The following is an 18,546-nucleotide window of genomic DNA, read 5'->3' as shown; positions in this document are numbered from 1 at the left end:
CACGACATAGTGTTGGTCGGTGGCTCCACTCGTATCCCCAAGATCCAGAAGCTGCTCCAGGATTTCTTCAATGGAAAGGAGCTCAACAAGAGCATCAATCCAGATGAAGCCGTGGCCTATGGAGCTGGTAAGTAAACCAAACATTTCCATCCAATTAGAGCTCCAGATATAAATTTCTACTGAGAAGTATTTTTGTTGAATTGTTAAGAGATTAACATGAAAAATATCCACCTTCAGTCCCTTTCAAAATCTAACCAGCCGCCCTTATTTACAGCTGTCCAGGCTGCCATCCTGTCTGGTGACAAGTCTGAGAATGTCCAGGACTTGCTGCTTTTGGACGTCACCCCTCTCTCCCTGGGAATTGAGACCGCTGGAGGTGTCATGACTGTCCTGATCAAACGTAACACCACTATTCCTACCAAGCAGACGCAGACCTTCACCACCTACTCTGACAACCAGCCTGGTGTGCTCATCCAGGTAAGCACAACATTAAATTAAACCCAGCTCTCAGTTTCGCAGTGATGACGTTTATTCCTGCCATTCGTAGTTTCCACCAGAGGTCGCAAGACCAAAGATGGCCCTGACCTTCCTTGGATGTCTGAGCGAAAAAGTTGGCAGCAAAATTGTTTCATGTGTCTCAATTGTTTGCTAACCCTGCATACATCCAACAGGTTTATGAGGGTGAGCGTGCAATGACCAGGGACAACAACCTGCTGGGCAAGTTTGAGCTGACGGGCATCCCCCCTGCTCCTCGTGGTGTTCCCCAGATTGAGGTGACATTTGATATTGATGCCAATGGCATCATGAATGTCTCTGCTGTAGACAAGAGCACTGGCAAGGAGAACAAGATCACCATCACCAATGACAAGGGTGAGCTTTGAGTTGCAGTTGAGCTGTCTTCAAATGTAGTGGGCCACAATTTCTGACTTTGCAGTTTGCTCCCAGGTCGTCTCAGCAAGGAGGACATTGAACGCATGGTCCAAGAAGCTGAGAAGTACAAGGCTGAAGACGACGTCCAGCGTGACAAGGTGTCAGCCAAAAATGGCCTGGAGTCGTATGCTTTCAACATGAAGTCGACTGTGGAGGATGAAAAGCTTGCTGGCAAGATCAGTGATGAAGACAAGCAGAAGATTTTGGACAAGTGCAACGAGGTTATTGGCTGGCTGGACAAGAACCAGGTAAATATTCTGGGTTTTGTGGTGTTTTTCCCCATGACCTGAATTTGTTTCTAACACTAAAATGTCCTTCTTTACAGACTGCTGAGAGGGATGAATATGAACATCAACAGAAGGAGCTGGAGAAGGTGTGCAACCCCATCATCACCAAGCTGTATCAGAGTGCTGGTGGCATGCCTGGTGGTATGCCAGAGGGCATGCCTGGTGGCTTCCCTGGAGCTGGTGGTGCCGCTCCTGGTGGTGGATCCTCTGGACCAACCATTGAGGAGGTCGACTAAACATTCCATCACTTCAGCTGCTACTGAGATGTTTTCTAAGAAAGTAACCCTCTTATAGCACACGTTACAACAGCTAAAGAGTGTAATTTAAAGAAATAAAAACAGGGTTAAGGGATCACACTCATTGCATTGTTTGCGACACAACTGAGGAGCAACTTGTTGGCACAGTTGAGCTGTCAGTTCACATGTAAAGTGTCTGGTATACTGAGAGGTCACTGCCTTGACAATAAAAAAATCTTGAAACCCTCAGTCATCTCCTTTTTTTTTTTTTTCTGCTCTGCAGAGCTCTTCAAGCAGGCTGATCCACTCTGTGTTAAAATTGGCTCAGTGGTATAATGTAAGTTGCTACACAACTGTTTGCTGCTGCTTGGTGTCTTAAGCACATGCATACTCAAAACTTGTGTTGCCTTGTAGACTGCTGATAACGAAGGAGAAGCCATGTACCAAACTAATTTACAGGAGGGGTTTGAAATATTGGCGACCTGTGCTGAAATAAGTCTATGTTGTATGACATTGTAGCTTCTCAGACAAATAACAAAGGAGTGTAGTTGGACTAAAACTACTGCCAGGTCATCACCAGTGTATTTCGGGCTAAGTTACTGGACAAACAGCTTTTCGTGTAGCAATCGGTGTAAGACTTGTAGGTATAAATGTCTCTTTAGACATTGAACTAATTTCTAGGTGACAGTTCCTGCAGTACAGAAAGTGTTGGCGTGCCGGTGACACGTTGGAAGAATAATGTACAGTTGTACTGATGGGACAAGGACAGTATACATTAACATTGCTGTAAATGAACCAGAATTGGCCAACGGCTATTTCATCCCTTGTCCCTGAATATCACAAGAATGCAGACAGACGAGCCATGGAAACAGATGCCATGAAATGACACGCTGCATCCAGTGTGGGTTATGGATGTCAGGATTCTAGCATTTTATTGAATGCTTAAGTTAAAGCAGTCATTATTTTTAGCGACTCCTGTTTTTCCGACAGACAAAATGTCTGCCGCGAACTGAGTGAAAGTCCGATCTTTATGAAGAGCACTTGAAGGAGGCTTGTGTGCGTCGGCGTTGCCATGGTTGCATTGCTGTGGAGAGTACTGACAAAGGACACCAGGTGAGTCTGAACGACTTTACTTTACCCTGAATGTTTCATCATTAATACAAGGTTTACTCTAAGTGGTTCTTCATGTGAAGTTATAAGTATATTTACGTGGTCTGAACTGAAGTTTTGTTTTTACCCCTACGCTAGTTTGGTTTGGCAAAATATGATAGATGCAAAGCTAAGTTAGCTGAAAGAGACCAGTTAGCTTTATTCTAACGCAACATATCATTGAAACAAGGCTACCTTATATTTCCCACTCCGCGAACGGTATCATTTAGGCTACAACCCTTCTCGTTTTGTCCTTTGGTTTGAGCACCACGCTGGAGGAAACCATTCTTCAAACATTTTCTCTCTGTTTTACTTGGCTGTCGGTTTTGTTTTGAGTGCCCCGCAAATAGACGAACGCTTTCATTTAACTAAATTTAGCCCATTAGAAATGAGTGTATTAGAATTGTGTTCCTAATCAGTTAAATATAAGTGATCTTCCAACATGCAGTTCAAGGCTAGGCTACTCATATTTCTACAAGTCTGTATAAGATGAAAGAAAGGTGCTCCTATTGTGATTTCCTTAAAAACAGCGTTAGTTTATCAGAATGAAGCACTAATTATTTTTATTATAAGTCTAAGATATTCAACCTTTTTAACAGCAGACAGTTTGACTGGTTGAATCCTGGTGTAACTTAGTGTTAATCAATAACATGATGATTGCTCCAATCCATGTAGGTGTGTCAGTTCCAGGGCCATAGTGCTGTTAATGCTGACAAACAAGTCGTGGCTTTACTTGGAAACGTAAATTGAATGGAGTAATTGTTGATGTTATTAGTAAATTCCTACTATGACTGCTACTACTACTGAGCATCTGTATAGGAAACTTTGTTAAGCATATTCCAGATGACATTTAGAGTGTACAACCAGTACTTCTGCTTTGGCTGCAGAAATAAGGGTCAATCCCTCATCTGAGGCTGCTAAAACAAGTTACCTGAACATTACACTGTGTATAAAAGATGACTCAAAAGACTGCCAGCATTCTCATGTTTGAGCCAATGCCGATACATATGTAGGCATTCAGTGACAGAGAGCTTGGGTTGTTTCTGACCTTTTCTTGGAGTTGTCAGAAAAGTACAAACAGAAGATTTGCTTACTGGAATATATTATATGCTCTAGACCTGCACTTTACCTAGACAGAAATGTGTATTTGAGACCCATGAAATAAAACACGAATGCTCAACATTGTTTAGCTCTTTTTACTCTCTGCTCCTCAACAATACAGCTATTGTTTTGTTGGTTTGTTGCAGTGTTTGAAAGTTACCACATAGATGATCAGCTCTTCATGAAGCACACTGTCCACCTACAACATAAACATGGAGATAGGACTCAAACATGAAGAGGTGTGTCAAGTGTTGAAGACTGAGCAAGAGAAGCATCCTTCTCCAAGACGAGCAGTTCATGCCAGCCAGTGGGACTCTGTGGAGTCCGACACTGAGAGCTTGGCCCAGGAGAGAGCTTACAAACAGCAGCATGGAGATGTAGAGGATGAAGATGCAAATGTTGATGAAAGTCTTCAGGTTTATGATAGCCTTGAAGTAGCAGCACAGCCCCATGCCAAGAGAAACAGACTGTTACAGACTGCATATTCGGATACACAAATAGATGAGAGAAAAGGAACAAGGTAAGTTACACAATTTCCAGTTGTCCATCAGTTTCAAATTGTAACTCATCTGGTGTTGCAATTAAATTATGCTATTCAAAGTAACATCAGGGCACAGTCAGCATCAGTTAGTTGTGGTCAGAAGTGTGTTCTGCTGCACATGAAACAACTCCTAACAATGGTATCATTTTTATATCATATATAGTACACTTTTATATCACTGTGGCAAATTTATAACTTAACAAGGAAGAAAGGTGATATTCTGTACTTTCTGTTAACGAACTCCATGAAAATGCCAAAACCAATACCAACAATGTGTTAGTCCGTCTCTGTCTGTGTCACTCAGGCAAGAACCTACTGAAGATGTAAATCTATAAAAATGGGTTACAAAAATATACTTTATTTTTTTTAAAAGGGCGCAATAATTTACCTAAACTCTGGGCAATGTAGTTCATAGTCATTCCAAACAAGAGTAAATAGTGAATTGTTGGGCATTTTGTGATGCAATAGCAGTTAATTACAGCTGCAGGATGTACATGTGGCGCTGAATCGAAGTGTGTGTGTTCATGGTGATAAAGGAACATGTCACCAAGTGTCACAGTCTAGCTCATGTGTTTTTAATAGTTTTTGGAAGGAATACAATGTATATCAGGCTTTGGATACACAGACAATCATTGTTGGTTTATTGAATTTGTTGACAATAAGAAAAACAAAGAATATCACCACTTATCCTTGAAGTGACTCTAAAATGAAAAAATTCTGATATAGAGTTATGCTGTTTGGCCAGTAGATGGCAGTAATTGATTTTAATGACACAATTTCTGAGGATTGGTAAACAGAACCTGCAGTCTTTATTTTTGGTGAAAATTGTATAAAAATAACAGTATGCGCATGTATGTAAAACTCAGTTTTACATTGGGTGGTTATTGGATGGGGTATAGACATGAAAAGAATCTGACTGATTACATTATTGGCTGTGTAGCTCTGTATATCACAATACTTCTCTATACATGTGGCATTATATAAGCTATTCACCACGATGAGATTTGTGCCTGACCTTGTTCAATTTGCCTATTGAACCGGACTGTCACATTCAGTGTCTGTGATAAATTAATTAAAATTAAGCAGATAATAGTGCTGCTTAGATGTAATACAACAAGGAAAATGGCAGCAGCAATCAAACCTTTTACTTTTAAACAGCACATGGATGATAAAGATAAATAGCCTTCATTCATCGCTTAACAATGAAATGGTGTCATCTATTTAATGAGATGCAGACACCAATGGTACATTGTAGTAAGAATGGCCTAATTCAGGTGCTTTCAGAATAACAGCTTTCATTTGAGGGAAATTAGATTTTTGTTTTGTTTGGGTGGATCACAATAAGTGGTCACTCGTGGTCCATTAACAAGGATCATTGTTGCTGTAAAGGAGATCTCTCTTTCTCTCTTTTGACTGAGCAGAGGTAAGCGTCTATGGGGAGGACAACACCACATCTGTTTTTGCACTCTTGTCGACTCGTACCGTTGTTTCCTCTTCTCTTTCCTTCAGACACTGCCTGATAGTCATTTCCCTCCAAAATAGAAAAGGGGCACACTCTATTTTCCTTTCATTAACCCGTGCAGATTGATGTCCGCCAAGTGTGGGTCCACTTCCAAAGTACATTGTTTCAGAGGAAAATGACCATGACATACTCTCACAAAAGACTCCATTTCATAGAGCCAAGGCAGTGGCCACAGTCCCATTCCCATCATCATGTTCTCATAGTCCTCTCTACTGCCTCCTCAAAGTGGGTAAGCCTTTTCACACATTGCCATTGCATAGTTTACAAACCCAATGGGCATTCCTCATTCAAGAAAAAGATTCGTATTTAAGCAACTCCATTCATCTCTCTTCACTATATTTACACCATCTCACACGGAATATTGCAAAAGGATATTTGAGTATAGTCCTTATGACCAGTTTTTTTCATTTTCCCATTCAGTGTTTGTTACAATATTTCACTGGCTTTTGTATTTAGGTGTCTGCATCTTGGGCAAGAAATAATAGGCTGTGGTGTTTTGCTAGTGTAAGAGGCATCTCACCCAGCTGCATGTTGTCTATAATGCATTCTCCAACTTGTGTGAGTCTGAGTCATTAGAGAGACATCCCTTACCCTTTTGGCCTCATCGAAGTGAAGGGCCCTACACCTAGGCAGCCCCCCCCACCCCCCACCCCACCCCTTGGTGCACAACATCACGGGAGAATTAGGCTCCCCTCATCCTCCCTGTAAGCACAACAAAGAGGCTCTCTGCTATTTATTTTAATGAGATCTTTTCATCACCATCAGAAAGAGCATTTTAGCCTGCAATTTTCAAGCCATTTCATAAGCTGAAAATTGCCGTTTGCGAACCATTCCCTCGCTAGTAGCTCTCAAATACACTCTCATTAGTGAGCCTGGAGGTGAAAATACGAAAATTATCTGTAAATACAGGCTCATAATCCCCCTCATCTGTTTCAATTTCAGATGTCTCTGATAAGGCTTAGCTCTCTTTGTTTGAGGACATCATCATTCTAATAATGGTGTAATGCCTCTTGTTCCTTTGACCTCTCACTACAGGCCAATGGAGCCATTCTGGTGTCTGTCAAACTTCCTTTGGATATGGAAATGTCATTAATAAAGCTACTTACCAACAATTAAATCAATTACTCATAATATGACTAAGACTATACTGCACATATATGGACATTTTCTTTGATAATTCAGTTCCAGGCTAGTTGTATATTGAACATATGTTTATTGCTATTGTCTTTCTTTAACCTTGCAGCCCGCTCTCTGATGACGCCTATTCTGACCTGCGCTATGATCCCAACTGGAGGACCAACCTGAAGGGAGCCGGCCGCTTCAATGACAGTCCGCAGATTTCCGTTGAGGAATATTACCAAGTCCCTAAAGAGAAATACATGGTCAACTCAAGCCCAGCTCTTGTGGTGACCCATCATATGGCTGACATTGAGTCTAACCAACCGAACCGCCTTCACCCACAAGATGGTCAGACTAGCTCAGTAACATCTCCCCCCTGTCACAACAATGCTTTTCAACTTAGATTACCCAATGCTGACTTTTCAAGGCCACCCGGCATGTTCACTAAAAATGAAAGTGACAACACTTTACAGAGAGAATTCAGAGAGAATCATGAAAATAGCTGTTATAATGCTGATGAAAGTATTAGCAGATTTCCTGAGCTGACAGAGGATATACATGCTGTGTACATCCAAAAATTTAAGCAAGACCTGAGACTCACACAAGGAAGACCCACTCAAACACAGCAAATAAATACGGCCACATTGAAGAGTCCTGAGGTTTTATTGAACAAAAAGCTAGAAAGACCCATAGAGGACATAGTGGAACGCAACAAAATAACCCTGGGGCGCAACACATCCAAATGTGGTTCATATGTGATGGTGCATGCACTTAAGCAGGAGGTGCCTCATAATGTGAAGAAGGTGTGTATAGAACATACACACAGAGTTTTCTCAACTGCATCTGCTTATGCTTAAAATCATCCAAATGAGAATTTGATCTTTGAAATGTGACAACAAACTTTCAGACCCATCTGTAATGGGCACTCTCAGCAGGCTCTCTGTTGAAACAGGTTGCAATTACAGATACAGACACCAGGAGCTGCACTAGCATTGATAATGATTCTTGGGCCGCCAAGCTATTGTTACACTTACCTGACTTCAGATTAGGTTTGACTGGGGACAGGCCTCTGAAAATATTGGAATAAAATATAAAATATTATTTGTGATTTAAAACCCAGTTTAAACTGTGACATCTTACACATGTTTTTGTGATCTGTTTGGTAATGTCCCATAGATTACAGCTCATTGTTTGGTGATGGCAGATCACCTGTATCTATTGAATTTACTGGTCTCTATGAAGTTTTTATTTTGCAATTTTGATGGTTTGTTTTGGAAATGAACAAAGCAGATTCTGCTTGTAGGTATGATTTGAGAGTATTGGGGCCAAATGGCTATTGGCAAGGCTGTGATGTTCTAGGCACTAAGTATAACTTTTGTAGTATAAGCGTATGATGATGGTGATAGTGCTGTGGTGTGTTTTGCAATGACTTAGCCTAATAAATTGAACACTGGCCGCATTCAACAGTTTTAAGCTTTTTAAACACAGGTCAGGGGCTTGTAGTGCACATGCACAGCACATGCTTTTGTTTCTTTATATTTTCTTTATTAATAGGTAGTTCCTTGAATGCAGCTTTTCTCATGAGCAGAATATAGGCCAACATAGTTTGCATCTTTGTATTTTTTTCCTATTTTTTTCCTTGGGCATCAGCCAAGCTTATGTTCATTTAGCAATATTTTTGGTATCTGTATACCTTTTTATTGTCATCTCAGACAACAACTAAGAGAATATTCAATGATGTTTGCTCTGACCCAGCCTGGAAAATTAATTTGTCAGAAGAGCATCGCTGTTTTCGTCTACCTTCTCCTTCACCGTATGAAAAGAGCCATGTCTGGCTATGCAGTGCTTATTATGAGTTGATGTGTACAACACGAACATCAGAGACGCATGGTTACCAATAGGCTCTTAGACATCCCTGCACCTGGCACAGTGGCATAATTGGTCGGGATGGCCCGCATTCCCCATTTGTCGGGCCACAAGACTGTTTGTTGGCTATAATACCCCCAACCTTGTTCACCCATCTGAGCCCCAGCCCTTTACAATGTCTCATATCATCACCATTTACATAGTCAAGAGCCGTTAGCTTTGTGCAATGGTAAACAGAGCCAGAGCCTTTCCCTCTCCTGAACCCTTGTGTTTTGTCATTTTCCCTCTGAATTCGCTTATTAGTTTTCCATTGCCCTGTCTCCCCAAAGACGTTTCTTACTTAATGGGGGACATGGGGCATAAAAGAAAGGGGCACCAATTTGCATGCAGTTTATTTCCTGTTTCATCATACAAATAATCTATGAATTGGGTATCGTTACGTTTTAATGTATCAACAAAGCCATTAAACCACATTTTAGACAGTTTCTGAGCAGTTCAGTTGCAGCATTGTCATTGACTATCCATCCAAAAACAGAATTAACATCTGAGATTTGTGTGAAGTTAAGACTTATTCTTTATTTGCTGACATGTTAACACGAGCTGGTTTCTAAAAAACAAAAGCTCCAAGACTCTTTAGAAAGTCTGAAGAGACTGAATAGAGGCTGAATTAAGTGACTTAGTGGCAAGTGCTCAAGGTAAATTGTGTTTAACTGTAAAATGCACACTAAAATCAAATACACAAACATTATATTGAGTCTACTGAGTCATAGTATCTAATTAGCAATTAAAACAGCATGGTCTGGTTATTTCTTTTGTTCAGATTAGAGTTTTTTTCTCCTTCTTGTTTGTTGTCGTTGAGAGAGACATCTTAAAAAAACAAAAACAGCTCTTCATAATTAGGATAACAACATCTTTTATCACAAAGCTTGTTCTGCTTCCTCCCACCTTTCCTTGTCTGTAGCTCCTTGCAAAAGATAGCAACACTCCATTTACAAATCGAATCAGTTTCACAAATCAATATGAGTCCAGAAAAGCCGGTTGTTACTAGGCCCTTTTAAAATATCCCATTTGGTCTTTTGAAGAAAGTGGCCATCTGAAGGCAACTTGTGATAATTAGACGTGTTATTAAATGTACACAATTTCCTAATGCAGCAAATGTTTAGCCGAGCCAAGTGGCAGAGTGGCAGTAGCAATGATTGGCTTCATTGGGGCTTGGGCCTCCTTTGATAAAGACAGAAGTAGCAGATCAATCTTCTGCTATTGCACTCACCCCTTAGAGTCCCTTCCCCTCTCGCAGGCCCTCACTTCAAAGCCAGGGGAACATAATGTACAATCTTTTAATAGCTTTAGACCAAAGCTCTGGGGAGCTCTCTGCCACTGTATACCCTGCCTCAGTCTAAACACCTAATCAAGATTACCTGGGCTGGCCACAATAGCAGCTAAATGCAATTCAAGATCCACAGCCCCTTTGAAGTCTTCATTGCGAAAAGCAGATGTTTCCCGGGTACAGAAGGTAATACAGCTAGCTGCAATTGCCAGACTTTGTTGTGACATCGTCTTGCAGAGAAGCAATTACGGGCCTCCCAATTTAGTAGAAAAGATGTTACACAGCTTACCATGCTCAAAATGCAATACAGGCTTGATCATTTGCTCCAACTGATTGGGATGCTTATAATGGGTGACAAAAGGCAATGGCAGGGGGAATGGGTAAAGGTGAGAGGCCAAAAGTGTTTGTGTGTGAGTGTGTACACTGCTGGACATAAAGTAGTCACGGACACCTGCTCCTGATCTTCAAACTGCTCTGTTCTTATTGATCATCTGTAACAGCACCCATATGTCTAAAATTCTCTCTGTAATTTCAAAAAGATTGGTTCAGTTAGTTACCAAAATCAAATATATTTGCTTAAACGCTTGAGACAAACGACCATGCAGCTTACATATTGAAAAAGCCTAAAGTCTGGGTGGTTTGTCCGACAGCGCACTGCATTTTTCTCAGCATAAGAGTAGCATCTCAGCCTGTTAGATGCAATCACAAACACACTTATTGATGGATATGTTACAATTGGATCCACTCATTCCTTGTGACATTCACCTATTCAAGCTCACAGAATTAGCGGCATTCAGTGAAAAAGTCTTCAGCCTGTCAATACTATTGATCCACTCAGATGGTCCTCTGCCACTGAGGGGAGTCCTGAAGTTAACTAAATGAACGGGTACATTAAGATCTGAAACATCTGAAACAGCAAAATGGATATAATGATGTGGCCAAGAAGAAGACAGGTACTGATAGTGCTGGATTCGGTATTGGAACCCCTGAGTAGGAGCTGTGTAGGTTTTAATAGGCTTTAGTAAAGGTTTCAGTACCGGTAGAGATGAAAAAAATATCTAAAGAAGTTTTATTTCAACATTCTTCTGTATCTGCGTGTTGCTTTCTCTTTTTGTTCTGTTAAAAAGGAGCATGAAACTCTTAAGGAGACAGCCAGCACAGAAAGTCAAGAGGACAGTTCAGACCCCAAGCTGAGGTGGCTCCACAAAACACAGCAGCTGAGGGTAGGGCCCCCCTATTTTTCACTGGTTGACATGTCAGCCCAAATAATAGTGTGAAAATCTAGTTTATTTTTTAATATAGTTTTTATGGGATCATCACTTAAGTTCCAGCAAGGGCCACATAGCTGCTGCACAGTAGGGACACTATCTATCACCCTGGATTTTAGTTCATTTTAGGGAATGTGGGCACAATCACTGATGGCGTTGTTGCACTGGAGCTTGCCAGAGACCATTTACATAAATAAAAAGTCAAAGTGAAAAAGGAGAGGATTGGAGAAGCATTATTATTTTGAGCACTTGAGCAGCCACCTTAACGCTGCCAAGCAGAGGAGTATGAATATTTTCCCACAGGAATGGACAAAGCTGGTATTTGCTAAATCAGCTGCATTAGATGCATGAGACACACGCTCATAGACCTCCTGCTAAATAATTTGGTGAGATGATGCATAGAAGAGCGCCAGCCCTTCTTACACATGGGAAAGAATTGTGCCCTTGTTTAGAGCTCATGTTTGTCTGTTGTTGTTTTTGTGGTGTAAATGGTTAGATTTAGAGTTGATGCTTGGTGCTTCACAGTACCTTCAGACATAGGCCAAGCTATACTTTGGAAGTTACCACTTCTAACGCAAAGCAGAAGTGTTAAAAATACCTAACAACTGTCTTTGAATATGGCAGTGCCAAAATTAGACCCATATTTAGGTTGTTTGCTGTCATTAAAACACAGTATTCCAGTTGGGATAGTGACGATATATGTTATTACTGGTTTCTGTTTGGGTGGTGGCCTTTGTAGAAAAACATGTGTATTCTTGGATCTTGCCATATGTTTGGGTTTTGTGAATGAAATCCTTTAAATCAATTCTGTCTATATCAGTAACATTTTATTGTTCTGACATTCTACAATGAAAAGATTTTATCTTCAAACTGTTAATCCTACTCCAACCCCAGGTCACCCAGATCAGCGAAGGGGAAAAAGCCCAGCGGAAACAATACCCCAACCGCCCTCAAAAGCAGCCCCCCGCCCCATGGGTCAGAGCTGAACAGGGAGACTGTCTGAGCTCCCCATTAGCAAGACCAGCTGCTGAAACTCACCCGAAACCTCTGAAGACGACTTCATCACAGCCTTTGCCCCCCACCATCCTCCTGAACATCAACCTCAACACTCCCTCCCAACTACTTCCATTACTCCAGCAGAAGGGCCAGGATGCCATCATCAACTCAACATCTCTCCATGGTTGGCCTCACTGCAGCCCTGTGTCTGATGCTGCACTTGCATTGTCTCCTGGATATCAACAAACAAAACCAGGAAATTCCTCCCAGGTTTCTTGGAAAGGAGTAAATGACCGCAATGACCGCATAAACCTGGAGAGTTCCCCTGAACAATGGCAAAGGTGAACCATTATACAGTTATTTCTACAGACCCAAGATGATAATTGCGTTTGAAGGATCTAACTGAGAGAAATGGATAGCTGTGGCATTAAATAGCAGTCAGATAGATTACTGCAATCACAACACAACAGTGAAGTAATGACAAATAACGTGTCTGATACACCACATGGAAATGAATAAAAAATATAGATATATGCAATATATAAAATAATAATATAATATGAAAACTATTATTTTTGTCTAGTAATCTAATAGCATAGGACCACTTATTATTTATCTACCAATAATTTTGTGTTTCAGGACCTCTGCATTAAAGTGGCCGGATGAGGTTCACACTAAGCACTTTACAAGAAACGTTCCGAGCAAACCCACCACCACTTCGTCACTGGGCCCGGGCTCTTACACAGTTCTGCCCCCTATAGGAAAGCCAATGACAGTGAGAGAGCCTGAGTTAAGCCCTGATCAGAGTACGAACACAGCCTACCCCATTCATAGAAGCAGCTCTGATGGATACCTGGTTCAGATGGAGAAGCAGAAGCAGCTGAGGATGAGAGTCACTTACAAGGTTAGTCTGTCTGTGAGCTTTATTTGTGTCCTGAAAGGATACTGAATGTTCACACGTTACATTTGTGTTTCATCAGTGTGTTATTGTATGCCTGTATGTCTGCCATCGAATCTGTGATGTCACACAGATTTAAAAATACTGCATGCATTTTAAACTGTGTTTAGACAGAGATCAACCACCACAAAACACATACTGAATAATCCTGCTCAAGAACTCATTATGCAGTTTTATTACAAAAGTGACACATGAATTCTTCAATTGAGTGGCATTCCCCTTTAATCCCCGTGTACACGAGAGGTTACACAAATAAATGCCCCTTTGAAGTCCCAAATAATCCCCTCAGATATCTCCATGCAGGGACAGCTTAAATCCAGCAGGAGTGTTCTGGTGACTAAGGGCACAAAACATCAGGTTAATTGTCTAGCTCCACTAAAATACACTTAATTGCTATAAGGCGATGTCTATATAAACCACAGAGCTGCAGGCTCTGAAAAGCCATTTGAAGATGTGTTAGGGGATAAGGTGATTAGAAGGGAGAGAGTCGGTGAGCAGCAGGGACACTAAAGATGCCCATTTGCATGTAATGATTTGGGTCTTGTTGTTTTTCACCCTCTTCTTTGGTTTTCCAGGCTGAGCTGTGCAGGTGGGTCATGAGTAGAAAGTGGCTCAGCCATCCTGCCTTTTCCATGGTAGTTGCATACACTGCTTGCCATATTAGGATGTTATGCCTTGGCTTTAAGAAGTACTTCATTAAGTCTAACTTATTTCTGGTTAACAGATAAATCAGTGTACAAGGGATATTTAAATTCAGGTAGCAAAAATACTTAATCCTGTGCTAGTTAATTCTCACTGTACCATAATAAAAAACTTTAGGTGATATTTGTTTGCTGAGTTTCCTACCCTCACCTGATAGTAACAACCTTACACATGGCTGGCCATGCTCTCAGCAAATGATACAGTACCCACCCAAAATGCCCCCAATAGGGTAAGAATGCCAAACAGGGGAATACAGGCATGAACAGACAGCTTGATTATATGTTTATTTGTCATCAAATTTATTGTCATAATAATGAAAAACAAAGCAAGCAAACACAAATGTTTTGGAAACGATGCAAAATATTGTATACCAGCTAATAACTCTGAATTGAGATAGGTGGACCCAAGAAAGGTTAGCAAATTCTTCAAACTGGACCCTTCCCCACCCCTTGACCTCCCACCTCTCCCACCATGTTAGCCAACATGTCTGACGAGATTACAGGCTCAATTTGTAAAGCAGTCTGGAAGCAGTGCCTGGGCATGAAAGCAGATGAGCGTGACTTGGGGGTTGGAGAGAGAGAGGAGAAGGCTTGGAAAGAAAAGTACCCTGTGGAGTCCGTGGCTAAAGCAAACTAAAAATCCTTCGAAAAGCTGCCAGTACAATCCGGAATGATCCTTTTTGTCTGGGGCAGCTTGTGGATTATATGCACATATGGTCACACACGTATCATTATCATCATCTTCACCAGCACCTGTAAGGGCACAGGTATGCACTACATCTCTTTGTGTGGTTGCCCTTATGCCTATTACTTGAACTTCAGCTCTCCATCAGTGTCCTTTCAAAATACTGCAATATCATATCAGAGCCGAATCAGGATGAAACATTTTTACACTGGTGGGGTTTAATGCAGGAAACCTTGCACTCTCTGTTTGCAACTGGTCGTTCCTATGTTCAGTACAGGCCAAACGTCTGTCTGTCATCCCTGATGAACATGGTTATTATCTCTGGTTAAATCTCTGGTTTTCTTTTTTCCAGAATTGTTAGAATTTCCTGACTGCATTGGGGAACCTTGCTAGCTACAAAAACAACGGCAAGTTGCACAATGCGCATTTTGACAGTGACTGAGTGAGTGATCACCAGAAGTAGGTGACGTCTCACTTTAGGATAGAGCTGTTTTTGCAGCATGTTTTCTAAATGCTGTGCATATGTTATCAAATTGGTTTACTTAATCTTGCATGTGTTTTCTTAACTATCAGTTTGTTGAGCTCTCAAAGCCACTGTACTAAAAGTCTGCAGCCACCTTATGTCTCTGTGAGGTTTTAATAAGGATCTGTGGTGGTTTGAGCTAAATGTTAATGTTAGCATTCTAACATGCTGACACTAGCAAGTCAAATCAATTTTGTTTTTAAAGCACAATATCACAAATCACACATTTGCTTCAGTGGGCTTCATAACCTCTATTCAGATGAGGATAATCACCCCCCTCACAAAAAAACCCTTTTAACAAAGCTCAGGAAAAGCAACAGTGGAGGGATCTCTCTCCCAGGATGGGCAGACGTACAGTAGATGTTGTGTGTTACAGTATGGACGATCGTGATGACACAGTCATTAAGCGAGTAACGGTTCACAAAATTCATGGTTCAGTTCAATATGATACAGTGGTGTCATGGTTCGGTACGTTTTCGATACAGCAAAAATAAAGAAATGCCAGAGAAATGTCCTTGATTAAAAATTTTTTTTAAATTAAAACTAACATAAAGAATTAAATTCTTTTTTTTTTTTTTTTTACTTTAAACAATAATGGAGCTATACCTGACCCATCTTTTGGGATTCTAGATTAACGACAGGGTCAAAGCACCCTATTTGTGACCCTAGTCCAGCAGCTCCAACAGCATTAACTATATTCCTGGCATTGTCAGTAGTCACAGGAATAGTTCCATTAGCTCGCTCCACACTTCCGCTTCCTGCATCTGTCATCCCTTCGGCTAAATCCTTGCTTGGTTGACTCTCAAGGGGGCGTGTCTGAAGAACATGGCTTTTCATCTCAGTGGTAAAGTAATGTGCTGTTACAGTCAGCAAGCTTTGTGTAGCCCCCGGTGTCCAGCCGCCTGTGGTCACAGCAACAGCGGGTGTTTCGGACAGTTGGTTCTCTGTGGTGATTTCTTTTGGCCTGATTGAATCAGGTGGGAATGGCTGCCTAAATGCTGCTGGGATCGTTTATAGCGTGTGTTGCTCCTTGTTTTTGTCTTGTTCCACCTATTGACACACTGGGTTGATGGCGGTGTAAATAGTTGAATTAGTATTACCACTGTAACCAATAGGGAATGTGAAGGTATGTCATGCAGTGTTGCATATTGGGACGGGGGCGCCATATTGAAAGGCACACGCTCTGTGTGAGCCTGCCGGTTGCGACAGTGGTTGCTTTTGGGTGTTTTTTGGCTAAAAAGTTTTTAATAGGTAAAATCTGCAGAGAAAGGAAGAAATTGAGAAGGTAAAAGAAAAAGAGAGGGAACCCTACCGGGAGAAATTGAAAGCCACTGCCAAAGATTTGCTATAATCTTGACCTTGTTAAAAACGAGATTTTTTTTCTTGCAGTGGGAAGATATATTTAGTATTGATTATGTCGAGTACAAATGAATGGAGATATAATTTTACAGGTTAGTCCTACAGTGTATGTTTGTTTGCAGGGTCTCTGTTGTTACTCATCTCAAATTCATTTGTTACATGCTTTGTCAGTGATTTACGTTTCTGTCTGTACAACAGATGATGCACTCCCAGCGCCTTAGTCAGCTTTTTGTATATGTTTATTTTCTGGTAAATATTCTTGAAAATGATTTTAAAGGTTATTTATGTGTCCTTCCTCTCGTTAAAGTGTTGGGCGTGTGATCCTAAACTAAAGCTTTGGTTACAGGTTAATATGCAAGTTATGTGATCTCAGAAAATGCTCTTTGTGGAAGCACTCTAGACTTAAAGAAACAGATAAAAGTCATTTGAAGTCTATTATTATGCTGTTATGTAAAAAAATGCTTCACAAGCATTAGCAAAAAGGTCACCGTTCACTGAAAGTGGAATTGCAATGCCGTTCTGTCAGTTGGTCCACCACTTTGGTCCAGATTGAAATATCTCAATAACTATTGGATGGATTTCCTTGACATTGCCTACTGCCTTAGACAATCCCCTGATACTATGAGAGTGTTTTTTTGTTAGAGAAATAGCTCAACAACTTTTGGATGGATTGCCATGAAATTTGATAGAAATTACCATGGTGCCCAGAGGATGTATGCTACTGGTTTTGGTGATGGCTATTCATGTAGCACCACCAGCAGGTCAATTTTTCACTTACCCAGTGAATTATCTAGAATTCCACTTGATAGACTGGCACAACATTGTGTGCAGACATTCATGGTTCCCAGTGACCCCACTGACTTAGGTGATGCCCTAGCCCTTTCCTCTAGTGTCACCATGAGCACCACCATTTCACTCAATACCACAAATGTGGTAAACAACTGCTTGTCTAAACAACTATCAGATGGTTGCCGTGACATTTGTTAAGACATTCATGTTTCTTCTCAGCATGAATTTTAATAACAGAATCAGAAAAACTTAATTGACCCCCAGGGCGAAATTCTTGTGTCACAGTTGCACTCATTGCACATCAAGACATAAAGACACATAGAGAAATAGAAATAATTCAATTCAATTCAATTTTATTTATATAGCGTCAAATTATCTCACAGCGCTTTTCATAAAAGAGCAGGTCTAGACCATACTCTATGATGCTATTTACAGAAGCCCAACAGTTCCCACCAAGAGCAGCACTAGGCGACAGAGGCAAGGAAAAACTTCCTTTAAGAGGCAGAAACCTCGAGCAGAACCATGACTCAGGGTGGGCGGCCATATGCCTCGACCGGTTGGGGTGAAGGAGAGAGAGGGAGAGCGAGAGAGAGAGAGAGAGAGAGGGCAGGAGAGGAACAGAGAAAAAGAGAGGGATGGAAGGAGAGAGGGAGGGGAGGGAGGCAGCCTACACAATATACACACAGAGGTACAGACAGTGAAGGTGATGTTGCTATAGACTAAATGAAAAAATGGTACAGATATTTATAGTAGTGTTAATGATAACAGTCGTAGTGTTAATTATTATAATAACAATAATAATAATAGGACTAGCAACAATAGTCATTGCAGCAGAGGGTGTCGAGCAGGAACACGGGGGCAGCAGGTGACCCGCAGCCACAGATCCAGACTCCACAGCTCCAGAGCCAGAAAACCTGCAGGAAGTGATAGGAGGAGAGAGGAGAGGGACGAGAAAGCACAAGTCTACCGGAAAGGGGAGTGTTAGTAACATGCAATAATGGGATGAGGTTGCATACAGAGGGAGAGAAAGTAGAGGAGAGAGGAGCTCAGTGCATCATAGGAAATCCCCCGGCAGTCTAGGCCTATAGCAGCATAACTAAGGGATGGTTCAGGACTCACCTGAGCCAGCCCTAACTATAAGCTTTATCAAAGAGGAAAGTCTTAAGCCTACTCTTAAATGTGGAGATGG

The 18,546-nt window shown here is 41.2% G+C and overlaps 2 protein-coding genes and 1 non-coding gene across 11 annotated transcripts in view; all 3 read left to right on the top strand.

Annotated features, from left to right (window-relative positions):
- LOC123962664 (heat shock cognate 71 kDa protein) overlaps positions 1-1,702 on the top strand; it is a 4,598-nt gene extending 2,896 nt beyond the window's left edge. Inside the window, exons 6-10 of the mRNA XM_046038860.1 lie at positions 7-127; positions 275-477; positions 672-870; positions 946-1,178; positions 1,256-1,702. Of these exons, the coding sequence (XP_045894816.1) occupies positions 7-127; positions 275-477; positions 672-870; positions 946-1,178; positions 1,256-1,453 (954 nt within the window). The 3' untranslated portion in view covers positions 1,454-1,702. The remainder of the gene's footprint in view (positions 1-6; positions 128-274; positions 478-671; positions 871-945; positions 1,179-1,255) is intronic.
- Positions 514-606, top strand: LOC123964020. The gene has a single exon (XR_006823322.1). It is a non-coding gene; the product is annotated as a small nucleolar RNA SNORD14 (small nucleolar RNA).
- A 553-nt stretch (positions 1,703-2,255) lies between the features above and the next one.
- Positions 2,256-18,546, top strand: part of jhy (junctional cadherin complex regulator) — a 24,291-nt gene continuing 8,000 nt past the window's right edge. For 6 of the 9 annotated variants that reach the window (XM_046038856.1, XM_046038855.1, XM_046038854.1 and 3 more), the window contains exons 1-6: positions 2,257-2,566; positions 3,850-4,223; positions 7,010-7,688; positions 11,206-11,301; positions 12,241-12,683; positions 12,982-13,246. In XM_046038856.1, the coding sequence (XP_045894812.1) occupies positions 3,916-4,223; positions 7,010-7,688; positions 11,206-11,301; positions 12,241-12,683; positions 12,982-13,246 (1,791 nt within the window). In that variant the 5' untranslated portion in view covers positions 2,257-2,566; positions 3,850-3,915. Of the gene's footprint in view, positions 2,567-3,849; positions 4,224-7,009; positions 7,689-11,205; positions 11,302-12,240; positions 12,684-12,981; positions 13,247-18,546 lie in introns of all 9 variants that reach the window. The other 3 variants (XM_046038857.1, XM_046038859.1, XM_046038858.1) reach the window with 2 other exon arrangements.

This window comes from Micropterus dolomieu, linkage group LG23 (assembly GCF_021292245.1).
Source record: "Micropterus dolomieu isolate WLL.071019.BEF.003 ecotype Adirondacks linkage group LG23, ASM2129224v1, whole genome shotgun sequence".
NCBI lineage: Eukaryota > Metazoa > Chordata > Actinopteri > Centrarchiformes > Centrarchidae > Micropterus > Micropterus dolomieu.
This window is presented reverse-complemented; position numbering and strand designations above follow the sequence as displayed.